Source organism: Euprymna scolopes, chromosome 39 (assembly GCF_053919585.1).
Source record: "Euprymna scolopes isolate OS-2025 chromosome 39, ASM5391958v1, whole genome shotgun sequence".
NCBI lineage: Eukaryota > Metazoa > Mollusca > Cephalopoda > Sepiida > Sepiolidae > Euprymna > Euprymna scolopes.
Window position 1 is genome coordinate 32,135,406 of NC_136520.1, and position 19,026 is coordinate 32,154,431.

At 35.2% G+C, this 19,026-nt stretch overlaps 1 protein-coding gene across 4 annotated transcripts in view; it reads left to right on the plus strand.

Moving 5' to 3' along the window:
* Positions 1-18,563, plus strand: part of LOC145263717 (dual specificity protein phosphatase 19-like) — a 64,911-nt gene extending 46,348 nt beyond the window's left edge. For all 4 annotated transcript variants that reach the window (XM_080120678.1, XM_080120679.1, XM_080120680.1 and 1 more), the window contains 2 exons: positions 4,790-5,014; positions 16,918-18,563. In XM_080120678.1, the coding sequence (XP_079976804.1) occupies positions 4,798-5,014; positions 16,918-17,330 (630 nt within the window). In that variant the 5' untranslated portion in view covers positions 4,790-4,797 and the 3' untranslated portion in view covers positions 17,331-18,563. The remainder of the gene's footprint in view (positions 1-4,789; positions 5,015-16,917) is intronic.
* Positions 18,564-19,026: the final 463 nt, after the last annotated feature.

Below are 19,026 nucleotides of genomic sequence, written 5' to 3' on the forward strand. Positions count from 1 at the left end.
ACACCGTCATGAGAATGGATGGAGTCGGTTCAACCCTTGGTAGGTAGATACTATTTCAAACACAAATAAACTAATTCGTATTATTTGGATTCGTTGGATTACTATTCTCAATTTGAGTGTTATTTTCACAATGTTTCAGCCGATGTAACCTCCAACTTTCTTTAGGTGTATCTTGTCGAACTCCGTCCACAAAGGCTTGTGACATACTTGGTAAAATTTAATTGTAAGTGACAGTCTTCTGGAGGTTGAAGGTTCAATCCTTAGTGATATTCAGAATACAATTATGAATTATACTTCAGGTGATATTCAGAATACAATTGTGAATTCTACTCAATCATGAATGACAGAACGAGAGCATGTTACCCCCCCCCTGCGTGGGTTAAGTAATGGGTTCTGTTTGAAATTCCAAGTTTGACAGAAAGATTCTCAGAGTTTAACAAGATACACCTGATAAGAGAGAAAAAGAGAAAAGATAGAGTTGACGTCATCGTGTTTTGAGGAATTGTTAATACAATTTGACTTTTGATTTTTTTCAACTTTCGCTTCATGTTTATTTTTATGAATAAGGACTTTTATGATGATTAGTGTTTTTAAAAAATAAGGCCTCTTATGATAAGTTTTTTTAGAAATAAGGCTTTTATGATAAGTTTTTTAAAAATAAGGCCTTTTATGGTGGTAAGTTTTTTTAGAAATAAGGCCTTTTAGACTAAGATTTTTAAAAAGAGAAAAAGTTTGAAATAAATACTTTATTTAAAAAGAATGCTTCGTTTGTTTGGCTTTTATGTTCTTAAAATTGTAGTTGTTTTTTTTTACTGATGAGTCACCACTTATCAAAGTTCAAAGCCGCTTAAGGATAAGAGTTGATGAAGTGGAATTATTGTCAGTTACAATTCCATGTAGATTCTTGAGTTTGACAGAAAGATTCCTGAGTTCAACAAGATACACCTGAAGAAGGTCAAAGATTACATTGATCAAAACATTGTGAAAAAAAACACTCAAGATAAGAATAGTAGTCCAAAGAATCCAAATACAAATCACCAATCTTCACCAAAAAAAGTCAAAAATGCAAATAAACTAAGTTGAACATCCCTAAAATAAGATATGTCTATTAAAACAAAAGGAGGGTGGAACTGTAAATTCACCCTTGTCCGTTTGTTTGTTTGTCTGTCCGCACTTTTCTCAATAACTACGTCTTGAAATTTTTTGAAATTTTGCACAAACATTAAACATGATATGAGTAAAAAAGCGACAGAACGAATTTTCCGGGAAAATTCTTGTTGTTCCCCTAGGGAGGCCTTTCAGGTTAAAATGGCTAAAATTGACACTTTTGTGCTTATCAAAAAAATTAATGCCTTGGGTTTTTAAAAAACTATCTGAAAAGTTTTTTATGTGTCGTTCACTGTGCACTCATGGGGGATCATGAATGCTTCACTTGTTTCTTTTGTTTTTTTTCAATTTTTTTTTATTTTATTTTCGATGGGGATGGAGTATCCTACCAGATGTCAGACATTCACTTGCTATCTCATATATTCCAACCCAGAGATCATTTTAAGTTTCTAATCATCTCTTTAAGTTTAAATCTCTCTTGCACTTGGTTCACCGGGTATATTTCTGCTTGATTTTTTTTTCTGGCATGGATTACTTTATTCATCTATAAGTGAACTGGAGGGGGGGGAGCCATCACATTGTTCTCACTTCTTTTTTGTGTTTCTTTCTTCAACGATGCATTTTTGCATCTGACCTAACATGTCTATTTCGCACAAAATCGGAAGCCAAACTGCACTTGCATGCGAGCAAAAAAATATCTTTCTTTCTTTTATGCTCTCCTTCTTTCTTTCCACGTTTTCTTTCACACAAACCGAATGACATTTCAGGTGACATCGTCGACTCTAGCTACAATCATAATCTTTTGAACTCTTTTTGCACTAACCAACCTGCACAGCAAAAATTACAATTTTCAACATTCTGGCCTAATCCGGGATAGATTATATATCACAACTCGTGCTATCTACCAATCTTAGTTATTACAACAGGACCATTGTCAGCACCTTCAAAATGCATCGTTGGATTGCCACGAATAACAGCAACATGGCCAGGGTGATGAAAACAATGTTTCCAGCCATAGTTATGGTCTTTGGTGTGGTTTTAAGTGAGAGCCACATCATGCCACCTCACATTTTTGAAGTCGACTTTAAAATCAACACCAAAGTGTACTTGGATGTGCTGAAGAGTGGTGGTCCTCTGGTGCAATCAGGTGCTGATGGCCAACCCTAGTGTGGCAGCAGGACGGTGCAGGCTGACAAGTCCAAAGAGACCCAGGCTTGGCTTCAGAAGGAATGCTAGGACTTTGTACCCTTCTCTCACTGGCCTGCCTCCTCCCCTGACCTGAACTCACTGGACTACTTCGTTTGGTCATATGTGGAGAACATCACCAACATGACCTCCGACAACACCAAAACCAGCCTGATCACTGCCATCCACCGAGTATTCACTGAGCTCCCATAAGTGATGTTTCTGACAAAGGAGGAAGAGTTTCTGTTTTCTAGGTTGGAATCTCAAACATTTATTGTTGGCCTGAAATAATATTTCTTTTATCTCCTTTCACTTTTCATCAGGTGACTTCATGCTTTTTCTAAAGTGACATTTTTTGTGTTTTAGATATTATCATATTAGATATTATAGTGTCCATTTTAAATGTGGCATGTGTTGGACGACTTTAAAAAAATTGATTTTTTAACTTATCTCCAATCTTTATTTATCTCTTTTTCTCTCAAGCCCATTCTTATCACTTCTTTCCATGTTTTCCTTAACCTTCCCCTGTGGACTGGACCTTCTACCTCAATTATTCTACATCTATTGACTTATTCTTTCAATGTGACCATTCCATTGAAGTCTCCTGTTCTGTACACATCCCTCTATACTATCAAGATTCAATTTCCTGTAAGGTCACCAGATATAAACTTGTCTTTAAAACGCACATTGCACATCTATTATTCTCATATCATTTCTCCCCATGCAATGCATGTCCTCAACCCTCACTGGCCAGGGTTAATGGTATGGCTATGTTGAAAGAATGGATAAGAATTTTTTGAGTTAATAGATGTAGAACAGTTGAGGTAGCAGGGTCGGTTCATAATGGATGGTCAAGGAAAACATGGGAGAAAGTGATAAGGATGACTTGAGAGAAAGAGGAATAAATACCTGGCCAGAGATAGGTTAATTGGATATGCGATCAAAATTGTTGACAGGTGACAAGTATTTTTAACTAAAGTCACAACGTGCATCAACTCAGGGTGAAAATAAGGAGGGGGTTCACAGGATATGGCACATACCTTTTTTTTCTTAGTACAAAGTCTTTTCTTTCTCTTTCCTCACAGACTGTCTGGTCAAAAATAAAAAAATAAATAAAACAGGCAAAATACTTTCAAATTACAACTGATAAAAATATGTGATTTGTTAAATTCTAGCTCAATTATTCATTAAAACATCAAACACATTCCATTATGTAAAACACAAGTTTAACCCAGTATAATTATGATGTACCATAATATTAACACACATATCAAATCCGTTGCCAAGGTCGCTGGAAAAATGGTAGGATCCTTCTACCACTCCAGTAGATATCTCACTCCTGATGCAATTCTCTACCTAAATAAAAGTCAGGTACAGCCAATGATGGAGTACTGTTGCCACATCTGGGCAGGAGCTGCTAGAAGCAGCTTATCCTGCCTTGATAGAGTTCAAAATAGACTTCATAGCTTAGTGAGGGATGCCCTTTTCTCTTTTCTGCAATCTCTTTCACACAGAAGAGACATTGCGAGCCTGTCTCTGCTTTGTTTTATTCATGGCAAGTGCTTGTCTGAGCTTCAGTATGTGCCCCCCACCACCAAACTTTCATGAAAACACTCATCTAGCCAAAACCACTATCCCACATTCTTTATCTGTGCCTTAACCTAAATGTAGATTCCATGAACAAAGCTTCTTTCTTAGAACTGCATGCCTCTGGAACTCTCTTCAGCTGACTGCAGTATGATTGTCTTTAAGTCTAACCTAAACAAGTTCATGATGAACCGTCCCCCTAAGTAATCCAACTTACAAAAATTCCACTACCTATGTTTACTGTGCTATAATCACATTGACAAATGTATACCCATTAACTCTTATCCTCGAGTGGCCTCCGGGCCTTGATAAGTGGTGACTCCTATGTGAAAAAAAAAAAAGAAAAAAAATTTATTTAAAAAATCACTATGGCACTTCTGGTGCTACCATATCAGGCTGTTTGAAGATACTGGCTTCCTGGCTTAAAATGCACCAGATATTAATATTGTCTTTTTCCTGTTCCCTTTACAAAATTCAATCATGTTCCCCAAAATCAAAAACAAAAACAATAATTTTCTACTACAAAACAACCAAACCAAACACCATGAATAAATATTTGAAGATATAAAGAATTTTCTGCATAAAACTTTTTTGCCAAAATTACTGGATTTGGCATTAAATAATCTGAAAAGTGTTGATATGCTATAAAACAAAACCACCAAACTCTGGCCCAGAGGACTGCTAGTATGAAACATTTTTAAATAATCACCTAAAATTAAAAATCAACAAAAGAAATAACTCATTTTAAATGGAAGAATATACTCAGAGTTGTCTACCTTAACTTTAAAAATGTGCAAACAAATAAAACTAAAAATTAAAATGAATTCATTGCTTCCCCAGTGACATCATTAGTTGAGTATAAAGATGATTTTGATGTTAATTTAATTCTAACAAAATTTTGATTTTTCAGATTCAAATATGGAAGATCTGAACAAGGAAGTGATGAAGTTCAGCAAATGCAAGCTAAAGAAAACGGAAACCCGCATCACCACACCTGGAGGTCAGACGTTGCTTGAGAAAAAGGATGAGTCTGGACGATTGGTTACAACTAATATGAATGAGTCTCGTTGGGGTTTTGTTGGTGATCTCAGACGAGATTTACAGGTGGGAGAAATACGATCGGGTCTCGTATTGGGTATGTCACACGTGTTTTTATTATTACTAGCACTATTACATTGTTACATATAACACTGGCTATCTCGAGAGGGACAAAGAATATGAAGTTTCTTGATGTACAAGATTTGTATTTGTTTGGGTTCACTTTCTCAAAAGACAGCTTCGACTTATCAAAGACAGCAGTAACATAATAAATATTAGTAGAGAGCTAAGCACCAGTGTTGATAGCTGGACTTTGGTAGCTAGGAAACATGCTCAAATCATGTTAATCTTTATTTTGTTTTGTTTTTTTTCGAATAAAGTTAATGGATCTGTTAATATTAAGCCTTTTTTTGGGTATCTGCATTTCTTCATCTGGCTTGCTAAATAACTTCAAGTGTAGTTCTTAAACATTTAATTTTCACCTTTTAATGATGCTGTCATAAACAAAACACCTGCTTCCAATTTGCCATCAGCCAGCACAGAAGGAGTAAGGCTCATAAAACTGTCATATGAATGCTTATGCCAGTGCACAAGCTGATCTAACTGGACGGAGCAAAACATAAAACTTGACTTGAATTGTGTGCGTACTTCAAAGAGTTTCGCCACATGCTTGAAAACAAAAGCCTGCCACTTATCACAGTCGTTCGGCTGTTAAGAGCAGCATGCCAGTTTCAACTCTTGTTTGATTGGCTCATTCCTTTGATAATCATCCTCTTCATCTTTCTTGAATTAAATTTTCTTTATATGATTGCCTTACATAGTTGGAGTCTGGTAGCCAGGAAATATGTCCAAATCACGTTAAATTCTTTTCTGAATAATGTTGTTGATGGATTTGTTAATATTAAGCCTCTTTCTGATCTCTGCATTTCTTGGTCACTCTCGCAAAGTTATTCCAAGAATAGTTCTTAAAGATTTCATTTCAAAGATTTTAAGTTTCTTCTAATGCTTGAGATTGAACAGAGGCATCAGCATGACAGGAATCTTGATATTGGATTTGAAGATGACCACGTTGCAATCTGCAGGGAAGCAGTCCTCTGGTAATGTGTTCCACAGACGGGAAGTTAAAACGATTTTCCAATATTAATTCTTCATTGCAGCCAAATCTTTCTCTTGAGAATTTTTTGGGGGTCTGCGAACAGCCAGTAGATTCTAGAATCAAAACTGGTGTCCATGTTTCGCTTGCATATACAACAATAGAAATTATCAATGCATTGCAAAGTTTTAACTTCACTTGACTTTGATTTAAAGTGACATTCACCAAGGATGAGTTGAGACGGTTTCTCCTATAGAACACTCAGCATCCTGGATGAATGCAGATCATGCATGACGGTCCACAGCGGCTAAGATAGTGATAGACAGCCAGTCCTGGAACCAGTGGTGAACACTGTATACCTGTGGACCAAAGCTAGGTTCAACATTGGCTTTGATGGTGTGTAAGCATGTCTTCAGTTGGCCTCCCAGACATCTTCACCAATCTTGGAGTAGTTCTAGAGCTATTGCTTCATGGATGAACTCTCCTGGGTTGTAGTGCGCAACGTGGCCGAAGCAGCAAAGTGTCCTCTTTAAAATGTCTCCGCTTAACTTCAGAGGCATTGATATGCTCCTTTCTGTGTCTTTTCATTGAGATGTCCAACTGTAGAAGTTGCTATTTTTATTCATCTGCTAATGTCAGATGAGGATTCTAGAACGATTGAGCCACCAAGAAACACAAAATCTTCAGGGTTTTTTGTATTTTTTTAACCATTTTGTTTATTATCTCGAGAAAACTCTCTTCCTGATCTACATCAATGACCTTCCTAAACACATACTTAAATCATTCGTTGACATCTATGCTGATGACACGACCATCTACGGCAACACATCAAAGGCTGTAAATGACAAAGTTCTCTCTGATTCTCTCTCCTCTGATCTCGAGCGCGTGGTTCAGTGGGGGAAGATGTGGCTGGTTACCTTTAATGCATACAAAGCCAAACTCCTATCCTTACATCATCAACGCTCTGATCCCCATCTGGCATCAATTGTGATGGATGTCTCTCGTCTGGGTGAGGCCCCGTGTTTTGACAAGCTTGTGGGTTTGACCATTACTCCTGATCTGAAATGGAATACATACATCAAGTCTGTTGCCAAGGTCGCTGGAAAGATGGTGGGATCCTTCTACCGCTCCAGAAGATATCTCACTACTGATGCAATTCTCTATCTATATAAAAGCCAAGTACGTCTAAGGATGGAATACTGTTGCCATATCTGAGCAGGAGCTGCTAAAAACAGCCTATCCTGCCTTGACAGAGTACAAAATAGACTTCGTGGCTTAGTGAGGGATGCCCTTTTCTCTATCCTGCAACCTCTCTCCCACAGAAGAGACGTTGCAAGCCTATCCTTGTTTTATCGTTATTTCCATGGCAGGTGCTCATCTGAACTCCAATCTCTGGTCCCCCCTCGCCAATCTTTCGCAAAAAACACCCATCTAGCTGAATCCACTGTGAAAAATTTCCCCCATTCTATATCTGTGCCTAAATCAAAACGCGGATTCCATGAACAAAGCTTCTTTCTTAGAACTGCATGCCTGTGGAACTCTGTTCCGTCTGCATGCTTCCCTCCGGACTACAATTTGGATGTCTTCAAGTCCAATGTTAACAAATTCCTAATGAACCGCCCCTTTAATTAAACACTTCATCAAATCTCCACACTAACGTAATGTACTTGCAATAACCCTTATCCCTGAGTGGCTTCCGGGCCTTGATAAGTGGTGATCACTGTGTAAAAAAAAAAAAAAAGAGAGGGTAAAATTTGTCTTTGCATGGGTTCACTTACATCTCCTATTTCTCACAAAAACTTTGAGCTCAAATAGAATATTTCAACTTATCAAAGATAGCAACAACAAGTATGATATTATTAGTGTAATGAATATAAAGTTGATTTTTGTAATGTTGTATGTTCCTGGATCTTTTCTGTTTTGAGGGCCTGAAGCAACGGTCTTCTGCAATTGCTTTTCTCTCTTTTTTTCTTCCTTTTCTTTTTGTCTTTTCTGGGGATGGGCATCCTACCAGAAAAATAAGAGAGAGAGAAAGAAAGAGAACCATCTTTTTAAGTGCTGTTGTTCTAATCTCTCTTGCAGTTAGTTAATCCAAAATCTGCAACTCTAACTCTGCCATTCTGATAGTGTTATATTGCATATCCCTCCATATTTACATGAATAAACCAGAAACCAGCAGGAACAGTGACGGTGATAATGATGGTGATGCTAAGACAAACTCTGTTTGTCGATACAACGCAAATGAACACACTAAACACACACAACAACATCAAAGGCCATTTTTTTATGTACACACATCAACATAATAACTCACAACTCACCTCAACAAAGAAAACCGCCAGAGGAAGCCATACATCAAAGAAAAATCAAAATACAAAATACAACTATGTCCGCAACATGAGTATAAATATGACAGCTTGTTCGACAAGCAGGCAGATTTGCTCAGCGTGTCAAGCTGTGAACCTCGTTCCCTCACCAGCCAGCAGCCATTAACCTTTCGCCAGCAACAACAGCTACTAAAATTACTATGCTCCCACCGTTGTCGCACCACCGTCATCCCACTTGTGATACTGGACAACAACCTTGAAGACTACCCCTCTTCTGCCACCGCCGCCGCTGCCACCAGATCACTACAGCTCGTCAGACAGCAAGGTTTGTCCCGCCAATAGTAGCAGCCACCATCACCAACACTCCATCAGCGACAGCAGCTATTAAGATTACTTCTCTTCCGATATTGCCGCCAACCTCCTTGTGCTACCGGACAGCAGCTTTTAAGATTGCTCCTTCTTTGCTGCCGCCACTGCACCCGTATTCCAGATACCAAACCACCTAAGTCACATTCCTGTTGCTGCCACCACGGCGCCCGTATTCCAGACACCAGAACACTTAAGCCACATTCCTGTCATCGCCACCCCTGCCTCAGCCTGACAATAACACCAGATCATCACTGAGTTCATATCAATTCCCGACCAGCATTTCTACCGACGTCTCACTGCCACTGAAATATCCTGATACATTCAGCAGTTCAGTTCACGAATATTTTAACTTTAAATAAAGGTTTAAACTCAACTTAGTTTAGAGCTTGAACTCAGACTGGAAATGTGGGACAAGTTAACACAAAAGATAGGGTTGGAAGAAACGATGCGGTGGTAAGCTGATAATCTGCCTCAGCATGGTGAAGTGAAGTAAGATGCAGATCTGATCCTGTGTTCTCGTCTCTACAGAGTGTGCAAATGGCTTGACTTGATATCGACTGCAGCTTCAAACCGACATGCCTCAGAGGTGTTTATACGAGAGACAGAGAATTCAGTTGAAGGAGCCAGCTCAACTGACCCATGGTGGACACTAACCCAACAACAACAACATAAGATATCGTCTCCATGTTTTGGAAGCTGGGAGAAATGCAACTTTAGCATAATGTAGAAAATTACAATGTCTTGCAGCATCGATAGGAAGTAAAGAATAAAGTTATATCAAATGTATAACCTATTGTTGTTTGGTTTCCTTTGGAGGGAGATGAACTTGAATAATGAGAAGAGACAAAGACACAACAAAGTGAAGGCATGTTCTTTGCCTGTGTGTTATCACAAACTGATGTTAATAAGCTGTTTTATTATATGTGAAACACCCACACGTATACACACCAATAGAAGAACATTTTAACCATTAGACATAACATTGTATATATGACTATATATTACAATATTAAAGAGACATCTGTTAAATAGAAGAACGTTTTAACCATTAGACATAACACTGTATATATGACTATATATTACAATATTAAAGAGACATCTGTTAAATAGAAGCACATTTTAACCATTAGACATAACACTGTATATATGACTATATATTACAATATTAAAGAGACATCTGTTAAATAGAAGAACATTTTAACCATTAGACATAACACTGTATATATGACTATATATTACAATATTAAAGAGACATCTGTTAAATAGAAGAACGTTTTAACCATTAGACATAACACTGTATATATGACTATATATTACAATATTAAAGAGACATCTGTTAAATAGAAGAACTTTTTAACCATTAGACATAACACTGTATATATGACTATATATTACAATATTAAAGAGACATCTGTTAAATAGAAGAACATTTTAACCATTAGACATAACACTGTATATATGACTATATATTACAATATTAAAAAGACATCTGTTAAATAGAAGCACATTTTAACCATTAGACATAACATTGTATATATGACTATATATTACAATATTAAAGAGACATCTGTTAAATAGAAGCACATTTTAACCATTAGACATAACATTGTATATATGACTATATATTACAATATTAAAGAGACATCTGTTAAATAGAAGAACGTTTTAACCATTAGACATAACACTGTATATATGACTATATATTACAATATTAAAGAGACATCTGTTAAATAGAAGAACATTTTAACCATTAGACATAACACTGTATATATGACTATATATTACAATATTAAAGAGACATCTGTTAAATAGAAGAACATTTTAACCATTAGACATAACACTGTATATATGACTATATATTACAATATTAAAGAGACATCTGTTAAATAGAAGAACATTTTAACCATTAGACATAACACTGTATATATGACTATATATTACAATATTAAAAAGACATCTGTTAAATAGAAGCACATTTTAACCATTAGACATAACATTGTATATATGACTATATATTACAATATTAAAGAGACATCTGTTAAATAGAAGCACATTTTAACCATTAGACATAACATTGTATATATGACTATATATTACAATATTAAAGAGACATCTGTTAAATAGAAGAACGTTTTAACCATTAGACATAACACTGTATATATGACTATATATTACAATATTAAAGAGACATCTGTTAAATAGAAGAACGTTTTAACCATTAGACATAACACTGTATATATGACTATATATTACAATATTAAAGAGACATCTGTTAAATAGAAGAACGTTTTAACCATTAGACATAACACTGTATATATGACTATATATTACAATATTAAAGAGACATCTGTTAAATAGAAGCACATTTTAACCATTAGACATAACACTGTATATATGACTATATATTACAATATTAAAGAGAAATCTGTTAAATAGAAGCACATTTTAACCATTAGCCATAACACTGTATATATGACTATATATTACAATATTAAAGAGACATCTGTTAAATAGAAGAACATTTTAACCATTAGACATAACACTGTATATATGACTATATATTACAATATTAAAGAGACATCTGTTAAATAGAAGCACATTTTAACCATTAGACATAACACTGTATATATGACTATATATTACAATATTAAAGAGACATCTGTTAAATAGAAGAACATTTTAACCATTAGCCATCACACTGTATATATGACTATATATTACAATATTAAAGAGACATCTGTTAAATAGAAGAACATTTTAACCATTAGACATAACATTGTATATATGACTATATATTACAATATTAAAGAGACATCTGTTAAATAGAAGAACGTTTTAACCATTAGACATAACACTGTATATATGACTATATATTACAATATTAAAGAGACATCTGTTAAATAGAAGAACATTTTAACCATTAGACATAACACTGTATATATGACTATATATTACAATATTAAAGAGACATCTGTTAAATAGAAGAACGTTTTAACCATTAGACATAACACTGTATATATGACTATATATTACAATATTAAAGAGACATCTGTTAAATAGAAGAACGTTTTAACCATTAGACATAACACTGTATATATGACTATATATTACAATATTAAAGAGACATCTGTTAAATAGAAGAACATTTTAACCATTAGCCATCACACTGTATATATGACTATATATTACAATATTAAAGAGACATCTGTTAAATAGAAGAACATTTTAACCATTAGACATAACACTGTATATATGACTATATATTACAATATTAAAGAGACATCTGTTAAATAGAAGCACATTTTAACCATTAAACATAACACTGTATATATGACTATATATTACAATATTAAAGAGACATCTGTTTAATAGAAGAACGTTTTAACCATTAGACATAACACTGTATATATGACTATATATTACAATATTAAAGAGACATCTGTTAAATAGAAGCACATTTTAACCATTAGACATAACACTGTATATATGACTATATATTACAATATTAAAGAGACATCTGTTAAATAGAAGAACATTTTAACCATTAGACATAACACTGTATATATGACTATATATTACAATATTAAAGAGACATCTGTTAAATAGAAGAACATTTTAACCATTAGCCATCACACTGTATATATGACTATATATTATAATATTAAAGAGACATCTATTAAATAGAAGAACATTTTAACCATTAGCCATAACATTGTATATATGACTATATATTACAATATTAAAGAGACATCTGTTAAATAGAAGAACGTTTTAACCATTAGCCATCACACTGTATGTATGACTATATATTATAATATTAAAGAGACATCTATTAAATAGAAGAACATTTTAACCATTAGCCATAACACTGTATATATGACTATATATTATAATATTAAAGAGACATCTGTTAAATAGAAGAACATTTTAACCATTAGCCATAACACTGTATATATGACTATATATTACAATATTAAAGAGACATCTGTTAAATAAGAACATTTTTACCATTAGACATCACATTGTATATATCACAACGTTAAAGAGATATCTGTTAAATAGACGCTGTTTATACACCGGCCGAAGATACAACAGCAAGACAAAGATTGGTTCTTAGTTGTACTAATGAGTGATTTTTATATTTCTGGGATCATTAAGAGTTTCTGATTTTTCAACCAGATCCTCCCACCAAGTTAACCCAATTCAGGTTAATTGGAACCCAATTTTCCTTTTAAATAGCTAACATCTACAAACTTCGCCCCTTTTTTGAAGTTTGGTAAAAACATTCAACTAAAATGATAAACTATGCACATTTTTGTATTATATGAGTCACTTATTTTGTGTCCTCAATTGCAAAGATACATTATTGGATACATGCACATCTCACTTGTGATGATTGTTAAATCAATACACTGAATTATTGAAATTTATTTTTGGAATAGAAATACAAATATTCTATAACGATATAGAGAAATGAATTGATAATCAATGGAAACACATGGTTAAAGGTTTTTTTTTGTTTTTTTTTTTTTTTTCGTTTTTTTTTTCTTTTGCTAATGAATCATCACTTACCAAGGCCAAAAGCCACCCAAGGACAAGGGTTCCTCGTTAACTTGCATTCCCATGGGGGACAGTTAGATACAAGATCGGTTTTTAATGCGGAGGAAAATCCAGCTCTCCAAAAAGAAGAGAGCATTCTGGATTGGAACAAAAATAAAAATTGCCTCAGTCTTGAAGCATTTCCTCACTGACCAAGGACAGAAAGATGAAGGGCAACATCAGAACAGATACAGCACCTTGTTCCTAGCTACTCAAGGATGAGAGCTAATGAGATGAAATGATTGTCAATTGAGAGATGAAGAAAACTTATGAGAGGATTAATAGAATGATCCAAGTTTGAATATTTCTGGGGATTTTTCGTGGCAGGAATATATTATATAAAGGTTATATACAGCATAATCACGTTGACACATCAGTTCCCATTAGATCAACAAAGTTAAGCATCATTGAGCCTGATCAATTCTAAAATGGGTGACCATTTAGGAATTCCAGGTGCTGTATGTGCACTCCGCTTATCTCGGCATTGTTTCCAGTCATCTAGGACTTCTCCTTGCCACCGGACTTAAGCACTGTTAATTCAGGAGCGGTGTGGTTGGGGATTACACAACTCTTACCTCACAATTACTTATGCAGCTACCTTTACAGGGGGTATCCATTATCGCTTGAGATTGAACAGAGGCATCAGCATGACAGGAATCTTGATATTGGATTTGAAGATGACCACGTTGCAATCTGCAAGGAAGCAGTCCTCTGGTAATGTGTTCCACAGACGGGAAGTTAAAACGATTTTCCAATATTAATTCTTTATTGCAGCCAAATCTTTCTCCTGAGAATCTTTTGGGGTCTGCGAACAGCCAGTAGATTCTAGAATCAAAACTGGAGAATAGGGTTGGTGTAGAAGCAATTCTAAGTGCAGTTCATGTGGTATTGCAATTGTTGCAATTGACTTGTGACATGGGAATCTTTCTGTTGAACTTGGGAATTTGTATGGAATGTTATTTAATCCACAGCGGTAGCATGCTCTTGTTCTGTCAGCCATGATCAGGTAGAATTCCTAAATATTTCATAATTGTAGACTTATAATTTAACCATAAACTTCTAGAAGAGTGTCACTTACAATTGAATTTTACCAAGTACTTTATCTATTATCCCACGAGTCCTTGCAGACAGAAAGATTCTAGAGTTCGACAAGATAAACTTGAAGAAGCTCGAATGTTACATCGATCGAAACGTGAAAATAACACTCAAGATGAAAACAGTAGTTCAAATAATTCGTATTATCAATCCTCATCTCAAAAATTCAGAAATACAAAAAAATGTTTATTCTGTTTTTTGTTATAAGTGGTTGACTCTTCTTCTGTTCTAGCTAAACTGTTTTATCAATGCCTCGTTTCCAGGCTGTTTAGTGGTATATTCTATTTACAGATGCAGTGTGGGTTGGCAGATTGTACCAGTGTGCAGCCTCCGTTATCGAGCACTGCCTCCTTGCAGCTAGTCATTTGGTTGCCAGAAGACACGTATATGTAACAAAAAAGAATGTGTACTTCCCACTCATCAAGAAACACTGGATAATTTACTGCAAGGATTTCAACAAGAGCCCCATTCGAAAAGTAGGGACCTTAAATGGTCAGTTGCACTGTTAGACTCTTGTTGATATATCTGTCACTATCTACTGAATCAAGTGGAACCGTGGTCAATTAATGTACAGTAATGACTGTTATATGTCCATTCCCATTTAAGTCTGTGTCATTGACATTCAATTTTCAATTGTCAGTGGTAGATAAACCTATAAACATTCCTTAACTATTCTTCTCAATAAATTTAGATTTTGACTATTTACGATATATTCGCATACTCATAATCCTAATTTATGATACAATACAAAATCTTCTTTCTTGTTTTTTTTTGTTTGTTTTTTTGCGAAGGAGTCACCACTTATCAAGACCTGAAGGCCACTTGAGGATAAGGGTTAATGAGTGTTAGGTGGTAGTGTAGTAATCATTAATGATGTAAGTTTGGTGGAATTTGATTATTTAAGGGGGACGGTTCAACAAGAACTTGCTTACATTGGACTTGAAGGCTACAATATTGTAGTCAACCAGGAAGCAGACCAGCAGAACAGTGTCCCACAGGCAGGCAGTTCTAGGAAAGAAGCATTGTTCATAGAACCTGCGTTTAGATTTAGGCACAGATAGAGAGTGGGGGAAATTGTTGATAGTGGTTGTAGCTAGTCGAGTATTTTTTGTGAAAGTCCGGCAAGGAAGGACCATAGATTGGAGCTCAAATGAGCATTTACTATGAAAATAACGATAACGATAGAGCAAATTTCTTCTGTGGGAAAGGGGTGAGAGGGAAGAGAAAAAGGCATCACCTACTAGGTTTCGAAGCCGGATTTGATCTCTATCAAGGCAGGATAGGGTATGCCAAGTAGCTCCTGCCCAGATGTGGCAACAGTACTCCATTTTAGGATATACTTGGTGCTTATACAGATACAGGAATCTCAGCTTAAATAAATTTTATTGGTCAGAATCCCCTTACAGAATAAAATTGCAGGATTTATCTACACCATAAAGTACAGCCTCCTTTTGGTATACATATTGATGCTCTACATTCTTATGTGATGGGAGGTGCAATTGTTTCGTATACTAGTACATTTGTAAATAGGCTTTCAACATCAAGTAAAGTGCTGATTTTATTTTTTTATTTTTTATTTATTTATTTATTTATTTTTTTTTTTTTGTGAGAGTTGCGTATCTGTATGAGTTCTTAAGTGGGCTTCACACCATATTTTTTTTCTGGAAATCACTTGTTGGGGACAGGACGGTCTGCCCTGGTGTTAGACGATCCCGTCCCTATGTAGGTAATGGTGAATGGGTGTATTTAATGGTAGAGGAATTAAAAAGACTAAAGGTCGCATAATGAAGACGAAAATATACTGTTAAATATCAACGAAACAAATGCAATTTATTTGCATAAATGTACAGGAAAGAGGATAGAAAGAATGAGAGTTCGTTGAGAGATAAGTAACGTTACTTGCGGTTGACTGGCTAGTCAGGAACGCGGTGGTGGCTCATAGCTCCACCGGAGCGGTGTTCGTCACATCTTGATTGGTCAAGCGTTCAGCAGAAAAGAGGGTGAAATATGAGAACAGGAAGTGACGTAGCTAGGTCGCTCTTCTGAGTTAAAGGGCGATAATCGATCTAGGCTGAGAGTGTTCAACTCCCACACACTCCAGACAAGATCTAGAGCCACTTTATACAAGAAACTTTAAAAAAACGGAAGTACTTCAAGGTCAAAAACTTGCCAACGGTAAGTATTAGATGAAATAGATGCTGACCCAGAAAACAACAATTCTTCCCTCTTTGTCAGAAACATCGCTCCTAGAATGTGAGGACTAAAGGACAAAAAAAAGGGAAGCAAGAGTTATGCAGCTGACAAAAGTAAATCGAAGATCCACTTTCTACTCTTATATGGTAAATAAGGAGCAGGTCCTGGTCATGGGAAGATGACATACTGTTCTTAGCATTCTTAAATGGTCACCCATTTAGTATTAGCCAGGTTCCACATTGCTTAACTTTGGTGATCTAACATGATTATGTCATACATAAATAATGCCATGCTGATTATTAAAAGTATTTTTCTTTTTTGTAGGTTCCCAGGATGTGGCGCAGTCTTTGGAAACTCTGGAAAAATATGGTGTCACTCATGTCTTGAACGTCGCTACTGGTGTTGAGAACCTCTACCCAGACAAAATAATTTATAAAAACATTAAACTTTACGATGTTCCAGACACAAACATCACGGCAGCATTTGACAACGCGTTCCAGTTTATTGATGAAGGTCGGAAGTCAGGCTGTGTTCTTGTCCACTGCAATGCCGGCATCTCTAGGGCAGCGTCGATTGTAATCGGCTATCTCATGAAGACTGAGAAAATGAGTTTTTCGGATAGTTTTTGGTTCGTAAAGGGCAAACGGCCAGTGGTTCATCCAAACGCTGGTTTCGTTGACCAGTTGAGAGATTACGAAACATACTTATTCCAAAATCCGGCACTACAAACCTCTTAAACTTGCTAAAGGGGAGGGGGGACAGAAAAGTTTGTTTCAGCAGCACTCTGGAGATATCTTCCTTAGATTTTATCCCCTCCTCACTTCAAATGTTGTTAGAATAAACAACACTGTCCACATGAAAAGAAAATATTAAAATATTTTATGACGTGAAACTTTTACAAAATATATAAAACCAAACCACCGAATTTAACTTCAGAAATTAAAACAGTATGAACTACTGTTTTAATTTTTTTAATTAATGGCGAAAAAATATTTATATTATTTGGATTCCTCAGACTATTGTTCTCATTTTGAGTGTCATTTTTACAACGTTTCGGTTAATGTAACTTCTGACCTTCTTCAGGTATAGCTTGTGTGAACTCAAGAATGTTTCTGTCGAACTCAAGAATTTTGATGGAATTTCGACCAGAATCCTTTATTTACTTCACAGGGAAAGCATGCTCTCGTTCTGTCAACCATGACTGGATAGAGGTCCTAAGTAATTTGTGATTGTATTTTTCGGTCACCCACACTGATAATTGAACCTTCAATCTTCAGGAGAATATCACTTTTTGCAATTGATTTTTCTGAATCTTCTAACCACTGCACCACAGGTCCTTGCGTCATGGCTGACAGAACGAGAACATGCTACTCCAGTGAAGTAAATAAATGGTTCCGTTTGAAATGCTGTCCAAATTCCCGAGTTTGATAGAAACATCCCTGAGTTCAATACTATACAATCGAGGAAAGTTGGAGGTTACATTGACCGAAACATTGTGAAAATGACACTCAAGATGGGAATGGTTGTCTGATTAATTCAAGTAATATAAATACTCAATCCTCGTATCAAAAGCAAACAAAAGTTCTCAATAAAATTCAGTTTTGATTTTTTTACAATATACTCACAAACTTATAATCAAAAAGCCAGACTTGAAAACAAACCGACTGAATCTATATAATAAAAAACTGTAAAGGACATATTCACTCATATAGATCAACTACCCTTCTCAAGTATCTGGAGATAACAGGGTTATTCAACAAAATTTAAAAGAAAAAGAAAAACAATACCCTATCTAACTATATAAACATAGACACTGAACAGCAGATACATACATAAAACTTATAACTATTAATGTATATAAAAAAAAAAGACTCGGGCATTAAATGACCACATAGGTTGGTATGTCGTAAAATCAATCATATAATCAAAATGTAATTTACGATATAATATAGAATCTCAGCTAAACTAAATTTAATGAGTTAGAATTTCCTTTCAGAATACAATTTTCTCAGTGCAATATGAATAAACAGCTAAAAAGATATATACTGACTGATTGGAAATCTTTCTCCCAGTAAAAGAACCCAAATGTTGGCTCTCTCAGCTTGTTATAGGAATGGTCTCCACTGTAACCCAAAATGGAAACATTTTTTTTTTACGGTTCTAAATGCTTTTAAAGATTTTTCTTTATCAGAATGTCATTATTTAAGAATGTTATTCTATAGTGATCAATGCAAAAGAAAAAATAACACTTTAAGATGGAAACCCGAGATTCTACGACAAAATATATATTTTATTTATTTATTTATTTTTTTATTACATTTTCACCCTAAACAAGGCATAGTGCCACTTTGATATAGGGGGCTACTATCAGGGACATAAGTGACAGGGATACTATGTAGGGAGTTGAGCAGCAAGATGTCTGTTCACATTAAA